Source organism: Pseudopipra pipra, chromosome 16, assembly GCF_036250125.1.
Source record: "Pseudopipra pipra isolate bDixPip1 chromosome 16, bDixPip1.hap1, whole genome shotgun sequence".
NCBI lineage: Eukaryota > Metazoa > Chordata > Aves > Passeriformes > Pipridae > Pseudopipra > Pseudopipra pipra.
In genome coordinates, this window is record NC_087564.1 from 1,993,065 (window position 1) to 2,019,241 (window position 26,177).

General features: G+C 44.0%; 1 protein-coding gene across 8 annotated transcripts in view; it reads right to left on the reverse strand.

The window, feature by feature from the left end:
• Positions 1–26,177, reverse strand: part of DNAAF8 (dynein axonemal assembly factor 8) — a 92,678-nt gene that overhangs the window by 11,455 nt on the left and 55,046 nt on the right. For all 8 annotated transcript variants that reach the window (XM_064672569.1, XM_064672574.1, XM_064672572.1 and 5 more), the window contains 11 exons: positions 23,739–23,893; positions 22,302–22,446; positions 19,373–19,501; positions 17,611–17,805; positions 16,039–16,365; positions 14,279–14,341; positions 12,764–12,817; positions 10,605–10,774; positions 5,276–5,471; positions 1,723–1,817; positions 604–724 (listed from right to left, as the gene is read on the reverse strand). In XM_064672569.1, coding sequence (XP_064528639.1) covers positions 604–724; positions 1,723–1,817; positions 5,276–5,471; positions 10,605–10,774; positions 12,764–12,817; positions 14,279–14,341; positions 16,039–16,365; positions 17,611–17,805; positions 19,373–19,501; positions 22,302–22,446; positions 23,739–23,893 — 1,650 coding nt within the window. The remainder of the gene's footprint in view (positions 1–603; positions 725–1,722; positions 1,818–5,275; positions 5,472–10,604; positions 10,775–12,763; positions 12,818–14,278; positions 14,342–16,038; positions 16,366–17,610; positions 17,806–19,372; positions 19,502–22,301; positions 22,447–23,738; positions 23,894–26,177) is intronic.

Consider the following 26,177-nt stretch of genomic DNA (forward strand, 5'->3'; position numbering starts at 1 on the left):
ACTGACAGCCTTGCTGAGGCTTCAGCTCCACATCAAAGTCAGCCTGGCAATAGCTGGGAGTCATTTTGAGCTGGCAGCTGCTCAGCAGCAGTAGGAACTGAATGAGCTCTCAGTCCAGTTTCTGAGAGTTAGATGGCTGTGCTGCCAGCAGCACTCCCTGCATAAATTGTTATCCATCCACTCACAGAACAGACTGCCTCACCACCACCCAGCCCTCCCATGTCCTGGTGTCCTTCCTCTCCCAGGGAGCCTTTGAATGGACACACAAACCACTGTGGCCAAAGTGGTGTGAGACACCTTGTAAAAGTTCAGGAGGGGAACGTGTGCTGTTGCATCCACCAGCTGTGTTGGCAGTGCTTGTTCTGCTGCTGCTGCTGTTAAGGTCAACTCCATATTTAACCCCTAAAGCACTGGCAGTGCAAAGGCCCAGCAGGTAAAGAGTTAAATGGCTGCACTCCCCTGGAGCTGTTCTTTGCAGCTCAGAGCTGTCTCTCCCTTCTGAAAGGACATCAATACCAAATCTTGCTGCCACCAGATGGTTTGTCTTGCTGTCCAATTAATCAATAGCAGTCCCAATCTGTACCAGGAGTTACATTTCCTTACCAGGACTGCATAGCTGCTCAGAGCCCAGAACACTGGGTTTTCTTCCTGGCTCACAGTTTAGGATCTTGTGCTTCTTGCTGACTTCCAGACTGAATATGGGGTCACGTTTCAGGTTATAAATCTGCAGGAGGGAAGGGAGGGAGAGAGAAGCAAGTCACATGAACACTGCTCCCTAATCAGGAGGGCTAACAGTTCTGAAGGATTGATTCAGGCAAGCTGTGAAGCTTTTGTTGCTGTTGTGTACTTCTGTAATTGCCAGCCCAGAAAACACCTGCTTGTCTGCAGATACAAGAACATTTTGCATGCATTTTTCTTCTTAATTGTGGCTTAATTCAATACAGGATCTTGTCATCCTTTTGAAAGTCTTTCTAAGGTCTCTGCTCCCAGCTTTTCCAGGCCAGGCTCTCAAAATCTGTGAGGCTGGCAGCTTTATCCAGTGGATAAGTAAAGCTGGGGTGTAGCAGCTCCTTCCTGTCTCTGAATGAACTGGCACATCCAAGTGTCCAGCAGAGCCACAATGCCCTGGGCTGAGCTGCACAGGGACAGCAGCCACATTAGTGAAGCCTGTTACAGATGTGGCCAGCAGCATCCAGCTCCAGAGCTAATCTCCTTGGACTAACTCAGCTGGGTCACCTCTGAGCCACAGCAAGGCTCAAACATTTCCATCACTCCACTGAGCATCACCAAATCATTATTCCATCATCAGCCATCCCACCTCAGCTCTGCTCCTGAACGACACAAAGCTGGTAAAAAATCAGCCCCTGAGTCATCTTAGCAGTGCTTAGCAGTCAGGGATAATGCTGCCATCCCTGCTGAAAGTAAATATCCCCCTTCCAAATCAATATTGACCATGTGGGAGCTTTGCTCCTGAAACCCTGAGCCCTCCTGAATTTCCAGCCCAGGGTTCTGAACAAACAGATCTGAACCAGCTCTCTGGGTCAATACAGAGGGAGCACAGTGTGGTAGGAACATCCACAGGAGAAGGAAAACTCAGCAGCTGGTAAAACACATCAAAGGCAGCATTATCTAAAACATAATAGGAAAGAAGTCATGGGACAGCAAGGCCAAAGCCACTGCTCTGACACAGCAGGATAAACCCCAGGAAAGGGCAGATCCTACCTCTTCTTCCTCCAGTGTCTGACACTTGGCACAGCACAGCCCTTCTGGGAAAAACAGCTTCATATCCCGGACAGCCATTTGATAGGATTTGGAGCCTGAGAGATAAATAAAATGAGAAGATTCTCTCAGGCTTTGAATTAAACATTTTCTCTAGACTCACACTCATCTTTTGGAGAGATTGATGATGTGCAACTTACTGAAGTAATTGCTTTAAAGGCCAGCTGTTCTGTACAGTAATAGCAAACGTTTAAAACCATTATATTTAGAATAGTTTCATTGCCTCCTTGGTATTTTGATTCTGTCCTATTATCACTCAGCAGCTTCTTCATGTAAACAAGACTCCTATTTCCTAAGAGTATAGTCAAGGGAATCATGTTAAGGAGCCTGTGAAGCCCTTCAATACCAGCTCTAAATCCCATTGTTGTTGCTTTGCTTCTGGATCACATCAGGCTGATCTTACTGAAGGAAAAGAGCTAGTTAGTAAAATAAATGTACTTAGTAACAATAATGCAGGTCCTAAATAGGCTGGGGGGCTCTAACAGAAATCAGAATTAGCATGAGGCATTGCTAATGGCAGTGTATTTTCTGTTCACCCGGGGTCAAAAAAAGTGAATTGAGACTAGAACAGGTACAGAGAAATGACATGAGGATGGTGGAAGGAATGGAGAATCATCTGAAGAGTTAAAGCTAAAAGACCTTGGCTTGTTTGACCCAACATGACCCAAAGCTGAGAAGCAATTTGATTTCTGATAAACACTCCAGGGTAGAAAAGGTCAGAGGCATAAAAAGAACTACTTAAAATAAAGTCCAGATAATGGCAGAAGAACAAATGGGCACAAACTGTATGTGACTATATTTAAGTTTGAAAATGTAAGAAGATTTTTAGCTATCAGAGCAGAGAAGCTGCAGACAACCAGACAAGTGGGGTGGATGCTTATGAAAGGGAATGTGTGATGGGGTTGTCTGTGAGGGAATTAACTGATCTCAGTGACTTGAGAGGTCTCTCCAGGCTTAGCAGCTGAATATTTCCCTATAAAGCATCAGTGTTATAAAGCACTACTCAGGATGTGTTGAGATTCGTGGGTGGAAAATATTAGAGAGGGAAAAGCTATTTCTGTATAACTGGAGTCCACATAGTTTGTCAATGTGCTGGCACAGATCCATACTCCTGGGATACAAACACACAAATATCCTCTGAAATATTCCCACCTTTGAGGCTACCCATGAAAGAATCCCATCTGAGAGCACTGTTTGAACTCCATAATTCCAGCTTTGTATGGCCAGAGCCCTTAACACAGCACTTTACAATCCTAAGGTTGTGTAAGTCTCCTGTGTTTGAGCTGTGCTGGATCCTTTATGTACCTTCCATGTTTAAATCACTGATGCCATTAGAGGACACAAATGCTCCCAAAGTGAGCAACAGTAAAACTCTTGCTTTGCTCAAGGTATAACCCAGTGCAAGGTGCATACACCTAAGAGCTCTTTGGATGCAAGGAAAAGCACTGTACAATGACTTTCCAGGCTCCAGAAGAGATGAAAGTAAGGCAGGTTTAACTCTGCAGCTGAGCCTCAGACTATTAAAGCTGTATTACTGCACTACCTGGTTCAATGGTCTCCCTGGAACCCAGTCTTCATATTAATTGAATTTCCCCAGTCACTTTGGGAGGAAACAGTGAGAGTTTGCTCTGCTTCAGGCATTAACTAAAGTTCTTCCTAGGCTGGAGCAAAACTGAGAAAGCTTAGTATTCCCTCCTAGGAAAGGAAGATAGTCTTACAGTCCCCCACATTACTCATGGAAACTCTTCCTGCTTAACTTGTAGGTAAATGTTTCACCTGTATTGAAGGACAAGCTCTTGGAGGTACAAGGGTTTAGGAACACTCCTTTCCTTATGGACAGACACCTCCTTGGCAGAGCAGCTGGGTCAGACTCATCAGTTAGCTACAGCTACATCCATTTTCCTGGAATGTGTGCCAGGATGGCTTTGTACACAATGCACATAGTCTGGTCTGAGAGCAGGTGGTGGCCAGCTCAGCTCAGCCCAGACTTCAAAGGTGACTTCAAGTCCCAGCCTAGGGATCTGAAGGGAATCCCAAAGCAGAACATCTGAGGGCTTCTCAAAACCAGTGAGCTACCTGTGACTCCCAACCTAATAGGGTGAGACTCAGCCTCTCTAGTCAATATAAAGTCATCTTTCACTGAGTTATGCTGGGGATGCTCCAACTGTAGCAGGTGTCTGAAGTTTGGGGTATATAGCACCCATTCTTAGTCATGACTGAGGAGTTCTCAGTCTCAAGGCAACCTGGATACACAACCCATTAACCTTAAGGGCAAAAGAAGTAAGGGCCAATAATGTAAAAGTATTGGCTAAAGAGCCCTGACCACTCTTTTTGTGTAGGTACATCCTGCTCTTCAGTCCCTCCCACAGATAAGATCCTATGGGATCATGGTGAGAGAGCTCTCTTGGCTCAGTCTTGGTCCTCAAGATTCCAATCTGATCCTCAAGAATCCAATCTGAAGGTTCTGGATCAAGGGTTTGGTTCTCTTTCCCAAGCTGTACATGGTAGTACTTCATTACCTACCAGTTTTCAACAGACCACTTGATATGGACGAAAAGAGGGAGTGATTTCACAGCACAGAATACAACAGAAAGAGCCAAATAATCCAAGGAAAGTTCTGGGACTTGAGGGCATACAGAGCCTACCAGCTCACCTGGGTTTAAAGAAATTATTGTTTTATTATTTTTATATTTGTTTAACTACATAGAGCACAGTCAGGACAAAACACTACTCACGGGCAGTGATTTAACCCTTACAATTTTTGGAATAACATCCTTCTCTCCTTGTGGCAATACCCTTTGTTCTCTACAGGCCACTCTCTCCAGGGCTGATTCCCATTTTCTCATCACACACACACACAGTGCAGCATCCCAGTCCTTCCCTGCTGGCAGATGAGCTGTGATGGTTCAGCACTCTGAGGGTGCTGACTGTGTGCTCTGCTCATGTGCCAGCTGGAAAGAGCCTCTCCCAATGGAAAACAGCTGAGTTTACCTGCTTTCCTCAGTCAGAGAAATTCTTAATCACCTCTGTATTGGTCCTCAATGTTTTGAGATGTTACAGAAACTCGGTATCTTAGAGTCTTTAATTCCTCTGTGAAATCTGGTGGGAGTGCGCCAATGGGTTATGGAGACATCAGGAGGACACACACAAGCAGAGAAGACAGATGAGTTCTTGGGGGTAATTACAAAATAACCAAGCCAAAAGTACAAAGTGACCAAGCAGGGAAGAGATCAAAGGAAATCTATTATGATGGAACACAGATCTAGGGCTGTTCTGGGAAGAAACCTTTTTGAAATATATCCTCTAGGGGAATATTTTATATCTGGAGATACACTCAGCTCAGCCATCAAGAAAACAGTGAAAGCTTTCTAGGGAATAATGGTCTTCACTGCCTGCCAAGGCTGGATCTGTAGTGACAATGCAGGAGGGAACAGTACATTTTTTATTTGCCATTTGCATATCTGAGTCTTTGGCCTTTTCTTTTATAAAAACCTACCATAAAATCCATTGTGGAGTGTGCTGGTGCCATACTGAGCCCTCCAGAGGCAGGGATCTACTGCTTGGGCTAGTTCAGGATCCTCTGGCCCCAGGAGATCCACCAGCTTCTTCACAGCATTTGGCCTCTGCAGACACAGCACAAGAGCAGTGCCTGAGGTGAGGTAGGTACAGTGAGCTTCTAAAGCAGCAGGATCCTGAAAAGAAAGAACAGAGATGAGACAGTTATAAGGAACAGTGTTGGAAAGCACTGGGTATATCTCAGCTTTCCTTTGGCTAGGAAAAGTTGGAAGTAAGCAGATCTTGCTTACTCCTTGCTTTGTGCCCTTTTTGAGATACATGCTAGTGGGCTCTGAAGGCAGAGTTTCAAAATATACACCACAGACACCAAGCAGGACTTGTGAGATCCACCAGGTTACAGAAGGTCTAATTCCTCTGGCGTGAAGGAACTCACATGGATCAGGTGGGAGCACGGACACGGGCAGTATCACCAGGGTCACAACTGCCCTGGGATAACAAGCCACATTTCATTGTTCAGCCAGTATAAAATGATGGATTACAAATAGCAGACCCTTTCTTTTTGTATTCATGAAAGGCAAGACCCCCCCCCCCCCCCCCCACACACACACACACATACCCTGCTGCCAGGGCCGAGCTTCTCCTGGAAGATGGTAGAATTCCAGACACTAGGACCACGACCACAGAGATTAAAAGCAGGAGGGTCAGAAGAGGGCCTGCAAGAAAACCATTTGCCCTCCTGGCTTTGCCACTGATGCTGTGATTTTACAGCACTTTTTCTTGCATCCAAAATTTCTTTGCTTCATAGCAAATTTCTCTACTTTTGCTTCTTCTCCAAGCACGGTCAGTTCAGCCCGTGACCACTCCTGAGCAAAGCTGTTCCTCTTGTAGCTGTGCTGGTCACAAGACCCTGGGAATCTTATTTTGCCTAAGGATAAGTGGAAATGCCAACTAGCAACCACTGTACTGGTGAGAGGAATCTGCTTTGAGTGCTGGAGACAGACACAATGATGGAAAGGCAGCGAGTGCCTGGGGCACTTGCCATGGGCAACAGAGAGCTCATGGCCTTGCTGACGGCTTTAATCAAGGAAAACCTTGGAAAACCAGGCTTGTGGCAGATGTCTGGGCTGAACACAAGATCAGGGTGCCCAAAGCAGCTGCAGCCTCCCTCCTCCTGCCTCTTCATCTGAGTAAAGTGGCAGGAGCTGCTTCCCTGCACCCCACGGTGTGACAGCCAGCGCTGGATGTTCTCCACATGTTACAAACAAGGGCATTTCCAGCTCCCTGCCTGAACCAACTCATGGTTATTTACTTTTTTTTCTAATTTTGGAGGAAATAAAAACAGGAGGGGAATTTGATTCAGCTGAATCACATCATTCACAGAGGTTTTAATTCCTCTATTTTTTAATCTTCTAAAAGCACCAGAGGATAGCAATTCTCTAGATAAAACATTTCTAAAAGCAAATCCTACCATTTCATTTAAAAATATGGAGATAAAACACTTCAAGGCCTCTTTTGCTCCTCCATCACGTGAAACCATTCACTGACTTTGACCCAAATCTTCTCACACTCACCTTCCTCCTAAACTGCATCTCTGAGAATTAGGTTATAAATTGAAAACCATGAGCTCAAGCCTCATATTCTCCCCTCTATTTGCAAAGGCAAAATGATCCATGAGAAAGCCCTCCTGTTCTTAAATTGCTGAGTTATGTAAGGGACTGTATGTGGTGTTTGTCAGTCCTTCTACCCCATGGGCTAAGGGTCATATCTCCAGTGACAAGAGCTCTGTTTGGATGAGGATAAAGAATTTCAGCATGGCAGAGTGTGCTCCAAAATGGTGACATTCATTCGGCTCTGCATAATACAAAATAATCCCTTCATGCTGGAAAATTTTGTTAGTTAAAAAGAAATGTGTATAATTCACTTTTCTATGGGTTTTCTCCTTGGGGGATGAAAAACAGTGATGATTTTCATGAAAACTTTCAAAAAGACTGATGTGACATATCAACATTCATCCACGTCAGGAACAACTGCAAAGAAAACATTCAGTTTCTGTTAGACCAGAATAAACGAAATTATGTTGCTCCAGAGCTTCTTAACAGTGATTTTAGATCTACATAACAAAACTCTTCTCTCTGTTTCCTGTCTTTCAGTTCTTCCCCAGCAAATCCAGGCACTTGGAGTTAAAGATGATGTTGTTTCTAATTGTTAGTGAGTCGAGGCGACCCTTTCCTTCTGATACAGCTCCTCACATCCACTCCAGATGCCACCAGGCCAGTTCTGCCTTTATTCCCATCCTTTTTTCCCCCATCCTCCTTTATTTCCATCATGCTGTCTCCAAGCTGTGTCCTTGTGGATCCCCGAGCAGCTGTGGAGAGGTTGCACATGTGCAGCTGCCTTGAATTCAGTGAGCAATTTTGCTGAGAGGAAGTTCCAGCTGTGCACTGGCTCGGGAGGATAACGGGATTAACAAGCAGCAAAATTATCCTTCTGCCTTTACTGCTGGAATCACAAGATAGGGTTGGAGAGAATCACTGAGTATTGAGTCCAGTGACCTGCTACTGCAGGCAATCAGATCAGGTAATCCCCCAAAGCAGGATCAGGTCCCACTGTAAAAATCAGGCTAAAACTGCCAATCTCCACAGGGCTGGATCTGCTGGATAAGCACTGAAAGGAGATCCAGCCTCCAAGGGCAGAATTCCTCCTGGGAGCAGGCACTTCTCACTGTCTGAACACCATCAGGTCGTGCCAAAAAACTGGGAAGACAATGTCAGCTCTATTTACCTGACCTTTGTTTTTTATAAGCATTCTTAAACTTCAGATAAAACACATTGTTGTGGCTCCTGTGACTCGATAACCTCGTGGAAGAACGGAGCAATCCATTATTTATCACATGCCAAAGGCCACGCGCTGCTCCGGAGCTCAGTGTTAGTATTTAAGTTGAAAAAGCAATCACGTAGATGAGATCAGGCTGCTGAGGATATTTGTCAAGAGCATGTAAATAATACATTAGAAAGAAAAAGGAGATGTGAGGTAGTCTGGCTTCAGTGAATAAAACCCAAATTTGCTCACAAAAACTATGTACACACAACAAACTGGCACATCGCAGAGCACTTGGGAGTTTTCTAGAGGTGGATTTTGGATGAGGCTCCAGGTGAGGCAATAAAAGCCATGGAGAAAATTTCTAGAAGAGACAGAAACACTGGCTCCATTTTCTTCAACAGGACATCTCATCATCATTGGTCTCATCCATACATATAAGTATCTCCAAGGGGTGTCAGAGGATGGTGCCAGGCTCTTTTCGGTGGTGCCCAGAGACAAGACAAGGAGCAATGGCCATAAATAAAACACAAGCAGTTCCACCTCAACATAAGGAAGAACTTCTTTCCATGGCAGGTGGCAGAGCACTGGAACAGCTGCCCAGGGAGGGTGTGGAGTCTCCCTCTCTGCAGACATTGCAAACCTCCCTGTGTCACCTGCTCCAGACGACCCTGCTGAGCAGGAGGGTTGGATTATCCCCAGATATCCCTTCCAACCTCAGCTATTCTGGGATTCTGTGACATGCTAAATTCAGCAATTTCCACCCACATGAAGAGCCTCATTTTAAAACCAGCATTGTATCCTGTTGTATCCTGTTGTGCTGTAAACTGAGGAACAGATCAACACTGATATTGCTCCCATCCAAACACTGTATAAGAAATTCAGCTGGAAAACCAGCCCTGCTCCCATAGCTGCCATTGTGCTACTTACCAGCTGGATTTTCCAAATAACCCAGGCCCTGGAGCCTGCTGAGGCTTTCTGAAAATCTCCCTACTTATCCTGGGAGCTCAGCCTTTCCCAGCCCTCACCAGTGAAAGACTTTCTGACATGTTCTAAGAACGAGAAGGAGCCCCTGGACAGCAGAAAGCATTTCCTACTGTCAGTTCCCCCTTGCCAAAGGCACACTATTTCTCTGCTTTCCCTTTCAAAACCTGCTCTTTTTTCCATGAACAAACCCCCAATAATCTGTAATTTTTACACTCATTAGTTACCAGCTCTTCAAGAAAACTAAATCAATGCTCAACAGCTGCTCTGGTGTGTTGGAGAACTCTAAACCCAAGATATTTTTCATGAAACAACCTCTCCTCACATTTACCCCACAAGTATATGCATTATTTCCTGAGGATATTTGGACCTTTTAAGACGTTTTCTGTTTCAGATGATCAAAAAAGCATTTTGTATTTGGTTTTGTATTAAAAAACATATTGGGAAGCACATCCCCATCCACTCCAACAGCAACTATAACCCTCTTACCAGTATAAATATTTAAAAATCAGATGCTTGTGCTCACTGCTATCACACAGAAGATATTAATTGTTCCACAGTGCTGCCCTGGCACGTTCTTGTTTTCTTCTGGAAGCCTCTATCAAGAATTTCTTGGAGAATATGCTATAAACTTTCCCAACTTAACCCAACAACAGTATCAATTACAAAGGTTTGTTTTCTCTAAAGTTAATTGGTTACATGTCTTCATGAAAGCAATCAAATAACACAGATTTTCTTTCTCCCCCAAGGAAATTAAACAAAAAAAATAATAATCTAACTCCTCTCAAATGCCCAGTGTTCAGTTTCCAGGCTTTCATAATATCTGAACACTCAGGATATGTCAGGTTGAGGACAAAAAATAATTTCTAACACTATAAAGAGCAGAAACATATCTATTTTTAGGTAATTAACACCCATAATGCCCCAAAACTTAAGAAGCCTTTTTATTGTCTTTTAGACCTCAGCAATGACAATTTTCTCTCTTTGCAGGCCATTTTTACAGAGTTGCTCACAGGCTCCTGGAACTCAGGAGCTGTGTCTCTGATGTAATCTAAGGTAACAGCACTCCAGAGATCCATATTCCCTGACAATGCACTGAGTGTTTCCCAGGTTTAAACACATGGAATAAAACCAGGCACACGTGCAGGTCTGTGCCCTACCTGGAATGACCCTGGGGAAGGATGAGAAGACACCTGTTTGGCAGGTAAAGAGCCAGCCCTGTACAGATTCCTGGGAGGTCTGTATTCCCCATATCCTCCACAGTTTCATCTGGGAGAAACCAGGTCTGCTTCTTTATGGCATGTGATAAAAGGAACCCTGAGCATGTCAGCTCTCTTTGTGCTGATAAGGTACAGATCTGATTGTTCTGTACAGCTCAATTCCAACAACCCCTCTGAAATCCCGGGTGGGAACTGCTGCCTTTTCCAGGAATGGATTATTCACCACTTGACATATTTCCCCACTCTAAAGCCCAGCAGAGCCACGGATCTATCTGATTCTGAACCAACCTGTTTCACTTCAGAGGGAAGGAGTCCCAGAGCAATGGCTGGTTCCAGGTCTACGTGTTTCATTCCGACCAGGGTGAATTTTTCCAGGTCTAGGTTTCTGAGGATCCTGGCAAGATTCTGGCTCCAGACCCTGGGTTTGATGAGCAGCACTGTGCAGAGGACCTGGGCTCCTGGAACAAAGCACTCCCGTGAAACACACAGCAGGAGTTGTTTACTAGCCTGGGTGGACCTCTGGAGATGAGGTTTATGGAAAAGCTGGCATGAAGTTCATAAAAATCTGAACAAAACAGGTCCATAAAACGCCCCATGCATCAAGGATTATTTATTTATTTATTTATTCCTTTGTTGGATTTTTAGTTTAAAAATACATCTAAAACAGTTAAGGCTTGGAGATTCTTTTCCCCCCAGGAAATCTGCTCCAAGTCCAAAAAGTTTATGTGGCAGGTCTGTAGGATAAGACTCAAACCTTTCTATTATACATTAATGTTTTAAGAGGGATAAAATATTCCCTTTTACATTTTTCATGTGAACTGTAGAGATTATGTGATGCAATCCTTAAGGCAGCTATTAAATTCTTATCCCTGTGTTCTGTATCTCGGTTAGAGCTCTGTTTCAGAGAGGCACTAACAAGCCTGACAGGTCCCTATTAATGTCATAAACCCATTATAAATAGAATTGTGTTTACCAAAATTGACATTTCAGCAAAAACTTTCTGCTTCTGGCAAAGCTCTCCCAGCAGAGCTGCAGCACTATGAAGCAGAAAACAAACCAGACCAAGATAACTTCACTGTCTGATGGTAGAAAATGGATGTAAAGGCAGAAAATACATAAATTCCATTTTTAATGACAGCATTTTTGAGCTTTTAGTTTTGCTAAAGTACTTACAACTAGGAGCATAGTTAATATTTTATCCTAATAACATCTCTTGAAGATTTATTGGCAACTGTTGGGTCAGAACCAGTTTGTGAGGCCCCAGGAACTGCTGGTGCTTAACCATGTCAGTCAGCACGAAGGAAGTGACAGGTGGTAAAACTGATCCAAGATTATCTGTGTACAAAATATGTCATTTTATGTTTCCTGTACACCCCACTACTCATTATACAGATGCCAATGCAACAAAGCATCAACAAGGCTACCTGTGATTGAATGTTGTTATTTTCAGGTGGCAAGAAACAAGATTCATGGCAGGGAAACACAGGATTAAAAATATAAAGGAAGATTCCTGCCTTCCCACTTGAGATGGAAACCTAACCCTTGTCGTGCAGGGAGCCCTCCTATTAAAGATGTGCTATTTTCTTCACATCCATCTTGAACAGGAAGATTTAAATGCCATAGCAACAGCCTGCAAGTGCAGGAAGCTGCTTGGATCTGCTGAGCTGCTCAGATCCACCTTGGCTATCTCGATGTTCTGGAAGTGCTCATTGGCCTCCAGATGTTTTACTCACCATCTGCTACGTTTTTTGGGCAAATATTCTCATTCTTGTGCTTATGTGAGTCACTACCTGCTGCATATTTATGGACTTCAGGTGCTTCAGGAGGGATTTGTCTCACATCACTTTGCCAGGTTGGTTTGGTCAAAGACAAGTGTTGAAAAGAGGTGGGACACCTTGTCACTGAGGGTTGGCTTCCTCTCCTCAGTGATTATAAGTGACAAGAGTTAGACAAAACACCACTAACTACTGCAACAATTTCTGCTGATCTGGAATTACCAGAGGTACCTGTTTGGCAACCTAAACCCTGCCTGATTTCTACCTCCAGTTTGGCTGTTCAGTGGACATCCCAGTTTCCTGGTCTTTACTATGTTTTTCTACTTTTTAATATTAATATTAATATTTTTTAGATCCATTCCTCAGAGCCAGTGATTCCCCCCCCAAATTATTACATAGGTTTTCATTTCATATCAAAAATACTGTTTATCTTATATGCTATTTACATACAATACTTCGGACAGGTGTGTGACTTCAAATAAGTGTAAACTCAGGAGAAGCAGATACTAGATTTCCTGGCAGGCTTAGGAAAGGGAGGTTATCACTGCCTGTATTCCAGCCTCAGGAAAATGTTGGTATAATCCTGCTGCTTATTTTGGGCTGGTACATCCAGATGAGTTAGTTCCACCGAGTCCTTATCAAATGACATTTTCCCATTTGCTCTTCTCTCACCTGTGTGCAGGTAGGCAAACAGGGACTCTGCACGGCCTCTCCAGCTCTCACCCACTGAAAAAGAGAAACAGAGGGATTGGAGTGAGTGGTCTGTGCATTCCTGGAGAGTAACTGGAGGATGTTGCCATCACTTCTACATAATGCAGGCAAAAGTGTTATACTGGGGCATGCATGGCTTGATTTCAGATGTACTGGGACACCCTGGGAAGTGTCGCATGAGCCCAAGGGCACATGCTGAATAAGACTGCAAGTACAAGTCCTGTGGGTTCTTGGGTACCTTTTCTGTGATTTCAGGGAGTGGCTAACAGTGGTTTTAAGCCACCTTTGTTCTCCCAGTACTCCACAGTCAAGTTAGAAACCTTGTGTCCAGTGTAAATCCCAGAAGCTCAGGTGTTCTGTTTGATATCCTCTCCTGCGCCCTTGGAAGCCAAGAAGTGCTGTGGATTCTGAGTACTGAGCCCAGCTCTGCTGACAAAACCTCACTGACACTCCCCAAACAGCCAGGAACGACTGCTCCAGTGGTTCTTCATGAGAGCAGAGCAGGGTGAAAGGATCTGGTGAGTCAGAACTTAGGACAAAAGCCTAGAGAAAAATGTTTCCTTCAGTCTAATGTAAAACCTGCAGTGACCTGGAGAGGTGAGGAAAATTAAGGCACTTCATGTGAAGTGAGAAATTATCTAAATCTAGGGCACAATGAGGAGAATCCTGCATCAGATTAATAAAAGACTTCCTTTGCCAATGGCTGGCAAGTTTAGCCAGTGTGACAACAGAAAACTACAATCTGTTCATTGAAACAAAATTACCATTTTTTGGGTATTTATTACTGTCCAAAATCCATGTCTTTCTACTTCCCAGGACAACGTATCTGGAAGGTATCTAGCCAAAGTGTTTTTCTTCTAATAAGACCTCTTTCTCTTTCCACATGGTTGTTGTTTATTTTGCTGGAATAGTAAGAGCACAAATCGGTGGAATCAGCTCCCAGATCCTTTCCTCGTAACTTTTTAGCTCCCATCCTCACAGTACCAATTTTTTTCTTTAGGATTGGGGTTATTTGAAAGGATCTGTGAATTCCATGGTGATCTGGGTGGCACTGTGATGTACATGACAGGGAATGCCCATTGTCCTCTGATTTGTCACTCACTTGGGCAATGGTGATCAAGACATTTCACCTCTCTAAAACATAATGCCACTCATCTTTTTTTGAGATCAACATCTGAAAAGGGCTGCTAAAAAGCAGGCATTAATTACTCTTCCAGCCTAATTTCCACAGCAACCCTACACAGGTCACTCTCAGAACTGCATAGGAGAAAGGTGATCTGGCAGTCCATCTTCTCCCAGCACCAAGTGGACCCATCTGGCCCTAATTTCCTGGGATTAGGATGTCTAACCAAAGGTTTACTAATCCCCTTTTAATGGCTCTGACAGAGGACAGTTCTGGTTTCCTTCAATCTATTTAAGAGCATAAGCTAACTTGTTCATATCCAAGAGGCAACTGGGACGTATTTCTGGTCTTACCTTCAGCCCTGGGCCTCCTGCCAGGTGGTGGCAGGTATTTCATGGCAGGGCGGTGCTCTGCATCTGTAAAAGGAAGGAGATGTATTTTTATGGATTGACAGATGGGAAACCTTCACTGTCTGGGGGTAAGGGGTGACAAAGGTAAGTTTATTTAGCAGTGGAAATGGCAGACATTTGACTTGCTACAAAAGTATTAAAGAGCTGTTCTCTAGCACAAAGGCCTCTCCATTCCTCCCACAACAATAAAAACAAGAGGAAAAATGTAATGATCCTATAAAAGAGATAGTGCAGGGTGTGGAAGTCATGCCTGAGCTGTGCTCCTTTGTTCCTGACAATGGCTTTGGTGGGAAAGGCTGGCACTGCCATTATAACCTCCCTCAATAAACTGAGCTCACAGCTCTGCTTCCCTCTTATCCTGCCTTTTCATCTCGAGATGACTTTAATCAAGGGCTGCAGTGCATGAATTCCTACCAGTTTATACACTAATTTGGGATGTCTGATGCCTCCATTTCTGGAGGCCTCCTCTTCTTGCTCACCAGTCTCACATAGAACTCCCACATAGATCACTAACAAATCTAACTTTCTATGAGACTAAGCTAAGGATCTTTTCCCAGACAAATCACATTTTCTTCTTTCTTTTCCCCACAGCCAATTTGTTACTCCACACTACACAGGCACAGAGTGTTTGACACAAGTGTCTAAGTTTGTGTTGACAACAAAGGGCCTTTTTTCCCCAAGGAAAGATAAAGGAAGAGCTATAAATTCAAAGCACGAATGCACTTATGGAACTGTGTCACTGCTCTGCAGTTGATACATGGTGTTACCACAATCTTGATTTCTCTCTGCTTCTGACTAATCACAGAATCACAGAATGGTTTGGGTTGGAAAGGACCTTAAAGCCCATCTCGTTCCAACCCCCTGCCATGGGCAGGGACACCTTCAAAAGTTGGCAGGCTCAGAGCTGTTTATCTCTGGGCTTGAGGAGTCAGGCAGCCCAAAAATGGAGGTGACATGGCAAAATATTTCACATTAAAAGAAAAGAGCAGGAGCTTGTAGTCTGCTGCTCCAAAACATCCAATGCCAATAACCCCACAGTCTGCATGGTGATTTAGTTTTCAGAGGCATGGTTATACATCTCCTGGTACAGGAGTAAGTCTACTGTGCTGAAAGATCAATGCTGGCACGTATCACTGAAGCCTGAGAAGCTTTTGACAACAAAGGTCTCCATTCCTCTGCTCATTCTTGTCCAGGATAAAAAGAAATTCTCAAGAAATCTGCTTTCTTCAGGTCCTGCACATTGGTCACACCTTCATCTCCCTGAGTACAGGGCAAGACTGAGGCATCAGGCCCCAACAAGTTTGGCACTACAGTCAGGTGTCCTCTTTAGGTGGAAAAGGTCTTGGCCCTGTTCTTCAGTTTCTCTACTATAGAAATGTAAAATGCATGGTGTTATTCACTGGTCCTGCCAACTGCTCTGATATCTATTCAGTACTTATGGAGCACCTCGAGATCTTCAGAAAGGACACCAGGCCAAGCAGAGCCACATTAATTTAAAAAGCCAACTAGCAGATGCCCTCAGCTGGCTCCTGCTGATTTCATAGCCTTCATCATAATTCAGCCAAGTACAGAATTTAGCCCCAAACTATTAAGTTTTTCTGTGCCTGAGAAAACCCATAGCATTGGATTCCTTTGTCCAAGTTCAATCAATTCCCAAACACCTTATCCCTGAGGATAATATAAATAGTAACGACATGTCTTACCAGTTACAAAATCAGCCTCTGTGAAGAAGAGGATGGCTTGTCTGAATGTCACCTCTGCAGTCAAGGCCATGACTGCCTGTGGGAGACTTCCACTTGTGGTGAGCTTCTCCCTACACTGTGTTAATCCCTCCAAGACACCTGCAAGAGTTTCGTAGGCATTGATCCCCCGGAACACGCACACGAGGACGGGGTTGGACATCAGTGTATCCAGGCTCCTCTGCCACTCAGTATCTCCAGCCTCAAATGGGGTTATTTCTCTGGCCTGCCATCGAGTGAGGTGGGGCAACCACTTCAGGCCTAGGAGCTCTAATCCTGACCCAGGCTCTTCTGCAAGTCAAGAGAAAAGTGTTCAGCATCAGACAGCAGCAAGTGTTTCATGGGAGTTCTGTTTGCTTTTGGAGACAGATGTTCTGACTTCACACTGATTTTTTTCACTAGACAAGTTCCAAAGCTGCTTCACCACCACCCATCCAGAATGGACTGTAATGCAGATATAGGAACACACTGGGAAAACCCACAAGACACAAATGCTAGGAAATAACATTACATTGAAAAGAAAAAATGAGCTATCTTGGAAATCAACAGGGAGCCACAGGGAGCAAATGCCATGATTTAGATTAGAGAGCACAGCTAATGGAGAAGAGTTGAAAGGGAATCCCTGAGAATACACTGACAACAATGTGGCTTGGCACAGCAAAATCCATAATTATAGATCCTCTAGCACCTCTCATAACGTTCCACTTCAAGCAATGTTCATTATAGTAATAAACTACAATAGAATGCTGACTTGTCTCTAGTTTAAATGTTGTTGTGTTTGTAGTCTTACTGCAATGTAGCAAAATATTTAGGGACTCAATCCATGAATGCTGGAAGTTTCTGTCAGCTGGGGTCTCATGTACAGAACTTACTCAGTAGTATTTCAAGTAGTATTTCAGCATAGTTTTAGGAGTAGGATGCGACACAGTATAAGACAGGGCCAGACTTCTGCCCTTCGTGCATACACTTCCTGTATTATTACACTTCAGTGCAACCTGCATCATGAAATTATATAAAATCATCATCCTGCCTAGGGCTTGACAGCCCTCTTCATGCATGTGTGAGCATTTAACATGGGGATGGCATTGGTTTTCCTCCTGTGCACGAGGAATCGAAGCATGAAGCAGTGAAGTGTCTTGGTTCTGCTCACAAAGGATGTCAGAGGACAGAACAGAGGCTGTGACTTCCAAATTCCTGTTGCTGTGCCCCAGTTACAGTTGCCTGATCTCCCAGTACTTAGGGAGAGACATAATGCTCTGAATTACATAAAATCTTAATAATTCTAAGCACATCTTTAAACTAATTTGACAATCTCTGAAGAAAATTATGGCCACCTGAGCCATTTGTGATATGAAATGTGGCCTTGCCCATAACAAGTCATAACAAATTCTTCAGCTCTTTAGGCAGGTGAACAAAGAAACCTGTTCTTCTTCCACTCACCACATTTTCCGTGATGTTCCTGGTTGGATAAAAGCAGCTGGCCAGGATAAACTTCCCTGACCAAGTTCCCCAGCCCTCCCCAAGAGCTGGGATCACCTGCACTCCGAGACTTGTTGTTAAGCCCAAGAAACAGGATCTGGTGAAGGAGCTCTCCAGCACTTTTCATGGTCTGCATTCCAACCACTGTCAGCGTCACAACCTGCTCCATCCCAGGATCAGCAGCGTACGTTCGGTGGCAGAAAAAATCCAGAGGAATGTTGTGGGGCTCTGGAACTGCGCTGAGGTTTCCTCCTATCCAGGGAGATGATGAAACCCAAAACTGTTACCCCACAAAAACAAATCTCAGGTCTTTTTTACTGTGAAGGAATTAATTCTCAACCAAGCAAAGGCCAGTGTTTCACTGTCTCCTCATGCTGCAGCTCAGCATGGCCAGGAAAAGGTTCCTGCATGAGGAGTGTTATCACAGCAAACCTCCACTAATTAGTTCCACTCCTTCCCTGGAATTACATTTTGCCATGTGAAGCAAATATGTTCACATGTAATTTTGATATCCTTATTCACATCCTTAAGCAGAGTTGATAGATCTACACCAAAGTGATTGAAGGCATCAATTTTGGATTGATAACTGGTGTTTGACTTCACATGAAATCAATACTTCATTTGCTTTCAAGGAGATTACAGGGCATACAACTGAGAGCTAATTTGGGGACTACTGCAACACCATGCTTGTATCCACCATCCTGTTGGGAATGGTATAGCCTGTGTTTGATTCCATACTGTTTCATTACCTAATTATTAAAACCATTGTACTGATAAACATTTATTTACTTAGTTATTCCTATACCTTAACATTTCATAATGCTAGAGAATGGTGAATAACATGCATTTGATGATTATTTTTCCTTATTATTTAGTACGAATTCAGTTTTGGAAAGTAACATATTTCAACTAAAAGTCCTGACATCCAAAAATTCAAATAATTTAATTAAATAAATCTATTAGAACCTGCTTAATACGCAAGAAACCTGTAGTTAGTGAAATAAACATCTGGTTACCAGGACCTTCAAGTGCACAGAACTAGTAAGTTTAAGACTCTCCCACCCATGTGAGTCACAGTTTTAAAGCAGAAAACCCATTTCCTTGCTGTTTCAAATCCTATCAATTTCCCAGCTTTGAATGAATGAGTTACTAAAGTGAATTCAACTGTATAAACTGAAATTAAGAATATCTGAGTAAAATGAAATTGAAAAGTGCCTTTTCTGCACCTACAGAAAAAGTAGAGCATTTATCACTTCAGCACATTCCAGTTTTACACACAACCACTGATTTATCTCATTTTAATATTTTGACTTCTCTTGAAACTATGGCAATAAATATCAATAGACTGGATATTAGTCTTTTAACTAAATATATTAATTAAGGCTTAATTGGATGTTATCATGTCACATTTAAATAATTTCTTTTTGCATGTCTTTTTAATTAACTTAAAAAGTATTTTCATTTTGCTTTTCTATTGATTCTTCCATTCATTACCTAGCAGCAGAATGCAGCCAAATGAGCATTACCATGATTGATGGAGAGCAGAACAGTAAATGAGCTATCACATACAAAAAGCATATTCCTAATGGTTTTATGCAGGAAAATGCCTTAATAAGGTTGTAACACCTTATGGGGCTGCCCCATCCCTGGAAGTGTCCAAGGACAGGGCTTGGAGCAACCCGGTCTAGTAGAAGGTGCCCCTGCCCATGGCAGGGGGTGGAACAGGGTGGTCTCCAAGGTCCCTTCCAACCCAAGCCATTCTCTGAGTCTGTGATCCAGTAAAAGCCAGGCCAATGCATTTCCCACAGCTCTGACCTACCCAGGGCCTGCAGCGAGGTCTCGGCGTACGGAGCCACATGGAAGCAGACAGAGGCATCCAGGCCAGCAGTCACAGGGGGGCTGCTCTGCCCACTGCCAAGGCCTGGCTTTGCCAGCTCATCCATCAGCCCTGTGCAGGGAACAGCAGCAAACATGAGGGATACAGAGCTCTGACATGAAAACCCTCTGCTATCAAATGTTTGATTCATATGAACACAGTTCCATTACCGATGTGGGTCACGCTGAGCTTACCCGAGACACGAAATGCACCTGAACCATCTCCTCTCCCCCAAATCACATTAATCACTTCAGTGGGGCAAGTAGTTGTTGAAAATTGAGGCTGGGCCACAGCTTTCTCTGGAGACACCTCTGCTTTGGGAGCAGCACCCCAGTTGTTTCTATCACCTTCTAACTCTTGCTGTGAACGTGCAACAAATGCACAGACACTGCCACACAGCTGAATTAGAATAAATATCTTAAATAAGTTGGTATCCACTAGGAAGAGTCACAAATGTGAGCCCAGCGCTCACGTGGAAGCCCTCAAGGTGTCTGACACCCCAAGGCACAAGGCCAACGTCCTGCATCCCACATGGCACCACATGAACATGGAGGTTTCAGACCTGAACAGAGACATCATGTTCTGCTCATGTAACTCCCAGCCTGGAAAATATCTGATTCCACACCACTTTCACAGACACTAAGTGCTTAAACCCAGTAATCTCTCAGCTTCATTGCTGCTCCAAAGAGCTGGGCTGCACACAGGCAGTGCATTAAGGGGCTGGCATATGCTACACTTCCACAACAATTAGTTCAGCCTTCTGTAATAATATTTCAGACCACAGTTTTAAAGGCTTGTTATTTTTAAAATTACTTTGTACACATTTGATCGCTTTCTACCGTACAAGGCTGTCAAAAATTCACTCTAGTGGAACATGAAAAATGGATTATTGGTGCTGGAGGCTGATGGCAAAGCTCAGGTGTCAGATGTGCCACTGACAATCACCTCTGCTTCTCGAAATTCAGCAGGCATGAGGAACCAAAAATGTGCCATCACTGTCACAGCATTACCTGCTGTTTGTTCAAACTCAGGGCATGGCAAAAAGTAAAGCTTGGACATAAATATATAGTGTTTGATTCTCAAGACAGAGATCCTTACCCAAAACCACCTATTTATCTGCTCTATTTCAGGAATAATTGTTGAGCTTTTCCTTGCTCTGAAAATTAAACAGTGTTCAAGATCTAAAAGGGGTAACTGCTTTTCAGGGGTACTGATTATAAATGCAAAACTTCTTAGTAAGGTATTTATCCTACTCAAATCCTAGTGCTATTCTTCACTTCCCAGAGGCCAAACCAAAGCTCGTGTGGCAAGAGCGTTAGCTTCCCCTCTCCAGGGCTCTGGAACGTGGACTAAGGTCAGTTCTGAAGCACAGGACTGATGCAAAGAGCACAGAACACATGGAAAGAGGCATTTGCAAAATCTGTCTAGAAACAAAGGAAAAAAACCCTGAGTTCTCTACAATGAGGGAAAACATTTTACCTTTCCAGACTGTGCTTTGTTCCAGTCCCACCTATATATTTCCAGTGGAAATTTCCCTGTGCAAAACATCAACACTGTAAACATCCTCTGTGGCACTGAGAAAAGGAGCAGAAACTGTACTTTTTAATAAGCAACTTCCTTTGGGTGTAGAGGCAGCAGGTGACATAGGGCTCTAATTATTCTGCCATGATTAATCCTCTGTGTCTGCACTTGTTTTCAGAACAGTCTGTGATAGTCTCAGGAGAAAAAGCCCAGGACTTTTTGAGTTGCCATTTTTTTCCCAAACCTCTAAAATGGACAGATTAAAGGAAGTGACTGGGCTGTGGATGAATGTCCTCTTCATGGGCTATCTGTGGTGGTGTTAGTGGAGGGGTCAGTCACAGGGACCCCCTTCTTGGGAAGAGCCGAGCAGGGCAGGATTTCTGTTCCCTCCTGATCACTCTGATCTTCCCCACTTGAGACCAATGTCAACTCATCCTTAAGAAAACCAAATCATGTTTTTCCTGAAACAGAGCCTCAGCATAGTTTCATTCAAGTAAGAAGATTTGGGGCAGCAACTTGACTGTTTTTGGCAGTCCCTAATATAAAATGAGTAACCTTTCAGGTCCTTGGAAGTCACAAGTACGCAGGACTTGGAGCTGGTATTGGTAGGATCAGATGCTGCCCTCAGGCTCAGTGGCACATCTGCATTTTGGCTATCCTACCTCTGTATGCAATAAGAATATCTGAGAGAAGGTTGTTGAGGTCATATAATCATAGAAAGTCCTGAGCTGGAAGGGACCCACAAGAATCATTAAAGTCCAGCTCCTGGAAGTCCAACTCCTGGCACTGCACAGGACAATCCCAAGAATCCCACACCACGTGCCACGTGTGTGAGATGACCAAGTCAGGCCCAGTATGGAGGTGTACAAGGCTCACAAATTCAAGCAGGGGAGGCTCAACTTGACATAAAGAAAAAACAGTTCTCATAAGGATGGCCCAGCATTGAAACAAAGCCCCAGAAAGGCAGGGGAGCCTTGTAGATTTTCAAGACCTGACAGGAAAACCCCTGAGCATCCTGATTGGAATTCACTGCTGATGCTGTACTGAGCAGGAAGTTGGATGAGACCCTCTGAGGTCCTTTCCAAAAGGAACTACTCAGTGATTCTAAGTTCAAGAGGACTCCAGTGCTAAAATCAAACACCTGGCAAAGATCAGCCTGCTCTGTTGAATGGGCAGTCGTGACTGATTCACACCTTGGTCTGGGGAAACATGCAGAAAACTAGCAGGCCTTGATATTCTCCATAACTATTCCCTGCACTGTAACAGCTGTGGTCAGACTGCTAATGTTTAGCTCACATACAGTGAAATGCAAACCTCCTTCCCCCAGGCTGGTGAGCAGAGAAAGCATTACCTTTCATCAGGGCAGGAATGTGATGACTTGCATTCTCCTTCCTCAGCAACAAAACAAGGCAGTGCCCCCGTGGTTCAGCTGGGAGTTCTCCCCTTGCAGGACTATCAGGTGAGCTTGAACTCTTTCCAGGGCAAAATACATCAATCTGAAATAATGAGGGCAAGTTAGACTGCTAAATCCAGACGTAATTACTATGGCACTCCAGCAAATAGATAAATTGTGATGGCATAACAAGATACAGCTCAACACTGAGGCACAGGAATTTTCAATATCTTGGTGTTCATGCATCACCTATTCATGAGGCAGAGAAACTTAATTTAAACCTCAGGGAAGAGGCTTTACATAAAAACATTCTGCCCTGGAACTGGGCTGGGCCAAAACCACAACAGTGGTAACAGAGCTGAAATGTGGTACCACTTTAAGTCACTCATACAAAAATGATCTTGAGTCCCAAATGAAGGGATGATTTTCAGAAATTTTAGCTCCAAACAGCACATTGGAGCAATAGCTGCTGCTGTTAACTTCTTAATGGCCACTCAGGATCATGCTCCAAACAGCTGGTTATTTGGTCTGTGGTATTCCATAAATAGGTTATATTCATCCTAACAAATATCATGGCCAGGGACATTATTATTCCTTAGGCTTAAGCAGAAAAGAGGGGATTTGTACAGTTTAATTTGCAAAATGATGTATTTGCTGACTGACATAGCAAACAATGCTCAGCATGATAATTTGAAGTCAGGGATCTGCTCCTTTGTGAGAGAAGGTGCCATAAGATTTCTGTGTGATTTATAATGTACGAAGTGCAGCACTGGACTTCTTGCACATGTTAAGTTTGACTCCAATCTTGCATTTATGATTATTGCTGTTTCCTTAGGCTGACTTGTCAAAATGCCAACTGCATTTTAACTCAAATCTATCGCCATGTTAGAAAGAGGTGCAAAGAAAAAAAAAGTTAGTTTTGATAACAGGAAAGCTCTTTTTGCAACGCATTTGGAGTGCATTGAACGAGGGGACTTCCTGCTGAAAGGCCCTGATGGACTGTGAAGAACAGCACCAAATATCAGTCTGTTAGTGAAGACTATCTCCTGAACACACCTTTGCAGATCAGTGAGTGTTATTTGGTTCATGGGGCTACTTGCTTTTCTGAGATCAATGGTAAAATTCATATTTGTTTTAGTAGGAGGAGGCCCAGTGATGAATTTACGCTCCTGTTCCTAGTGAGAGGCCAAGGCCTGGAGGGATTTTTCCTGCTAGAGAAAAGCCAGCACTGAAAGCAACCCAAGTGCCACTCCCAGGAACAGGGAGAACACGAGTGCTGTTAGCTGGAAAAGAGGGAATGGGAATCCTTGGAGCACTTACTAGAAGAGCATTGGCATAATTAGCTCCAGACCAAGGGGTAACAGGGTATACAACTCGCTGTGTTCTGTCCAGTACCTGCCTTGTTGTCATGCTCAGCACAAGGCCTTGCTGGGGTGAGAGCTGCAGCTGCCTGAGGCCTTGCAGGACAAACCCCCGACGAGCGCAGACAGACATCACCTTTCCATAGGCACGAGGAGACACCACAGGCGACACCAGCAAAATGATGTCCCCTACAGCAAAGAGAGGGTAAGGAAAGCAGCGTGTTACTGTCACAGAAGCTGTGGTACCAGTGCAAGGCAGCTCTCACAGTGGGTGGTTCCAGCTTGAAGCACATCCCAAATGGTGACACTATGTTTTACAGTTTATTTGGTATATCCAGCTCATAATGACTGCCAGCCAGTGCCACCCTAGGATGGAAAAGCTTATGGCATAATCAGTAATTTCTTTATGAATCATACACTGCAGATAGCCTGTCTCATCAGGTCTGGGGGGTATGTGGCTCAGCTCACGTGCAGGCAGTGTGTCACCCCGTGGGGACTGGGGGCCTGATAAGCCTGGCCACATGATGAGTAACCAAAGTCAACAAGAACAGCTTGTTCTTGAGCAATTTCTCCACTACGAAGTGCATGAAGCAGCCCCAGCCATTCCTCTCTGCTGTTACTGGTGGTCCCAGCCTGTAGCTGCTTCTGCAATCCTGCTCAGCACCACCTCCTGCATCCTCTTGTCCCTCTTTTACTCCTGTCTCTAACCTTCATCCCAGAACCTGCCTTGTGGTACAGTCTCCTGAAGCTTTGGACCAGCCTGTGATCATGATTTCACCTCACTCTTTGGTTTGGAAACCATCTGAGGCCTCAGAGGTTCCTTGGTCATCATGACAATGATACCAGCCTGCTCTGTCCTACCTGATCCTCATCCACTGGGTCTGGCTGCTTGAGTTCTCCTTGTACCCCTCACCCCAGCACATAAGGTTCCATTGGATTTAGCACCTTGGGTTTTAGACTCCTGCTTTGTGAGTTGAATCCCAAGCTCACTGCCAACACATGCTATGGGCAAGACCAGGAAAAAGAGACTACAAGACCTCCCGAGCAGTCTAAGCCCCATCTTAGGCACTACAAGACAAGATCAAGACTTTTCCTTGAAGCTTCTGATCTACTTGAGGTCTTTGCTTTGTTCTAATCTTATTTTGGCTGTTTTTACCACCACCTCCATTATCACACCTTCCTAGCTCTAACACAGCTTTTTATCCCTCACAATGTACATTCAGATCTCATAACCTGCCAAGAGTGACCTCTGAGGGCGAAGCCTCAGTGCCACTTCCACATGGGTTTCCTCTACACTGCCCCATTAATTTCTCTTAGCTCTAATCAGGTGATATGAGATTGGAGGATTTCAGTCTCTGCGTCCTAATTACGCTTGTTTTGGTGGGTAGGACAGCGACTACTTCTTTTTATTTTAGATTTTGTGGTATGAATAACCATCCTCTCAAGAATCTGACCAAGGCTCAGACTGGTAGTTCAAAGCAACAGTACCAAAACAAGAGAAACCTTGTGTTTAGCACTAAGGATGGGACAGGTAGGGTGTTTTTTGCCTAAAATTTCTATTTGGCTTTACCACTGACTTTAAGGCAGACATTCATTATATGGGAACTATCAAAATACAGGGTTATGGGTGGTAAAATTTTGGTTCCTTTCTAGTTGACAACAGTTCTAAAAAACATTTTTGCATATAAAAACCCCAAATCAACAAAAATACCTGCTAGGGGGACTAAAACTTGGATTATTGAGAAGAGGCAGATCGACCTGGTGGGAGATGCAGTACATCTGCTCTGTATGGATAAATATTCCTGTCTCCAAGAGAAGCTGCTGGAACCCTGAGGGAAGGAGTTAGTGAATGTTTCCTTTCCTTAAAACCCCACAGAGTGTCTGCTCCCAGACCAGATTTTCAGCTTCCCTTCTGAGAGCCATGATCCAGCTATCTTAGGAATGAAGCTCAACAGTGACTTCCTGAGCCCAAATATACATGGAACGTGGTGTGGTGTAACTCAGCAGCCCACAGCAACTGTGAATCATTAATGGCCATAAAAGGAAGGGGAGGCAGAAAATGTGACTCATTCCATCAGTAGCCACCAGCTGCCATCAATCCCAATCCCAAATAACAGAGCCAATGGCTGGCTGCCAAAGTACCTGAGTTAACATGCGCTGTTGTACCAAAGAGTATTTCAAAACTGAGACTTGTTTTTTTTGCTTTCTCCCTTCTCCATTTTCCTCCCATCACCCTCTGTCTCTTTGTGTTCCTTTCATCTTTTTGCTTATGCTCTCACCCTTTTCTCATGGATTTTTTCCTTTGGCAATGTAATTTCCCATGCTTTCCTTCTCTGTCACTTCAATCCTGCCTCCCTTCTGCCACCTTCTCCCTGACAGTTACTGACCTTCTGCTCCCCTCAGGTTCCATTCCTGTGAAACTATCAACTGTGGGAGCAGAAAACAGCCACCAATGCTCTAAACATTGTCCAAA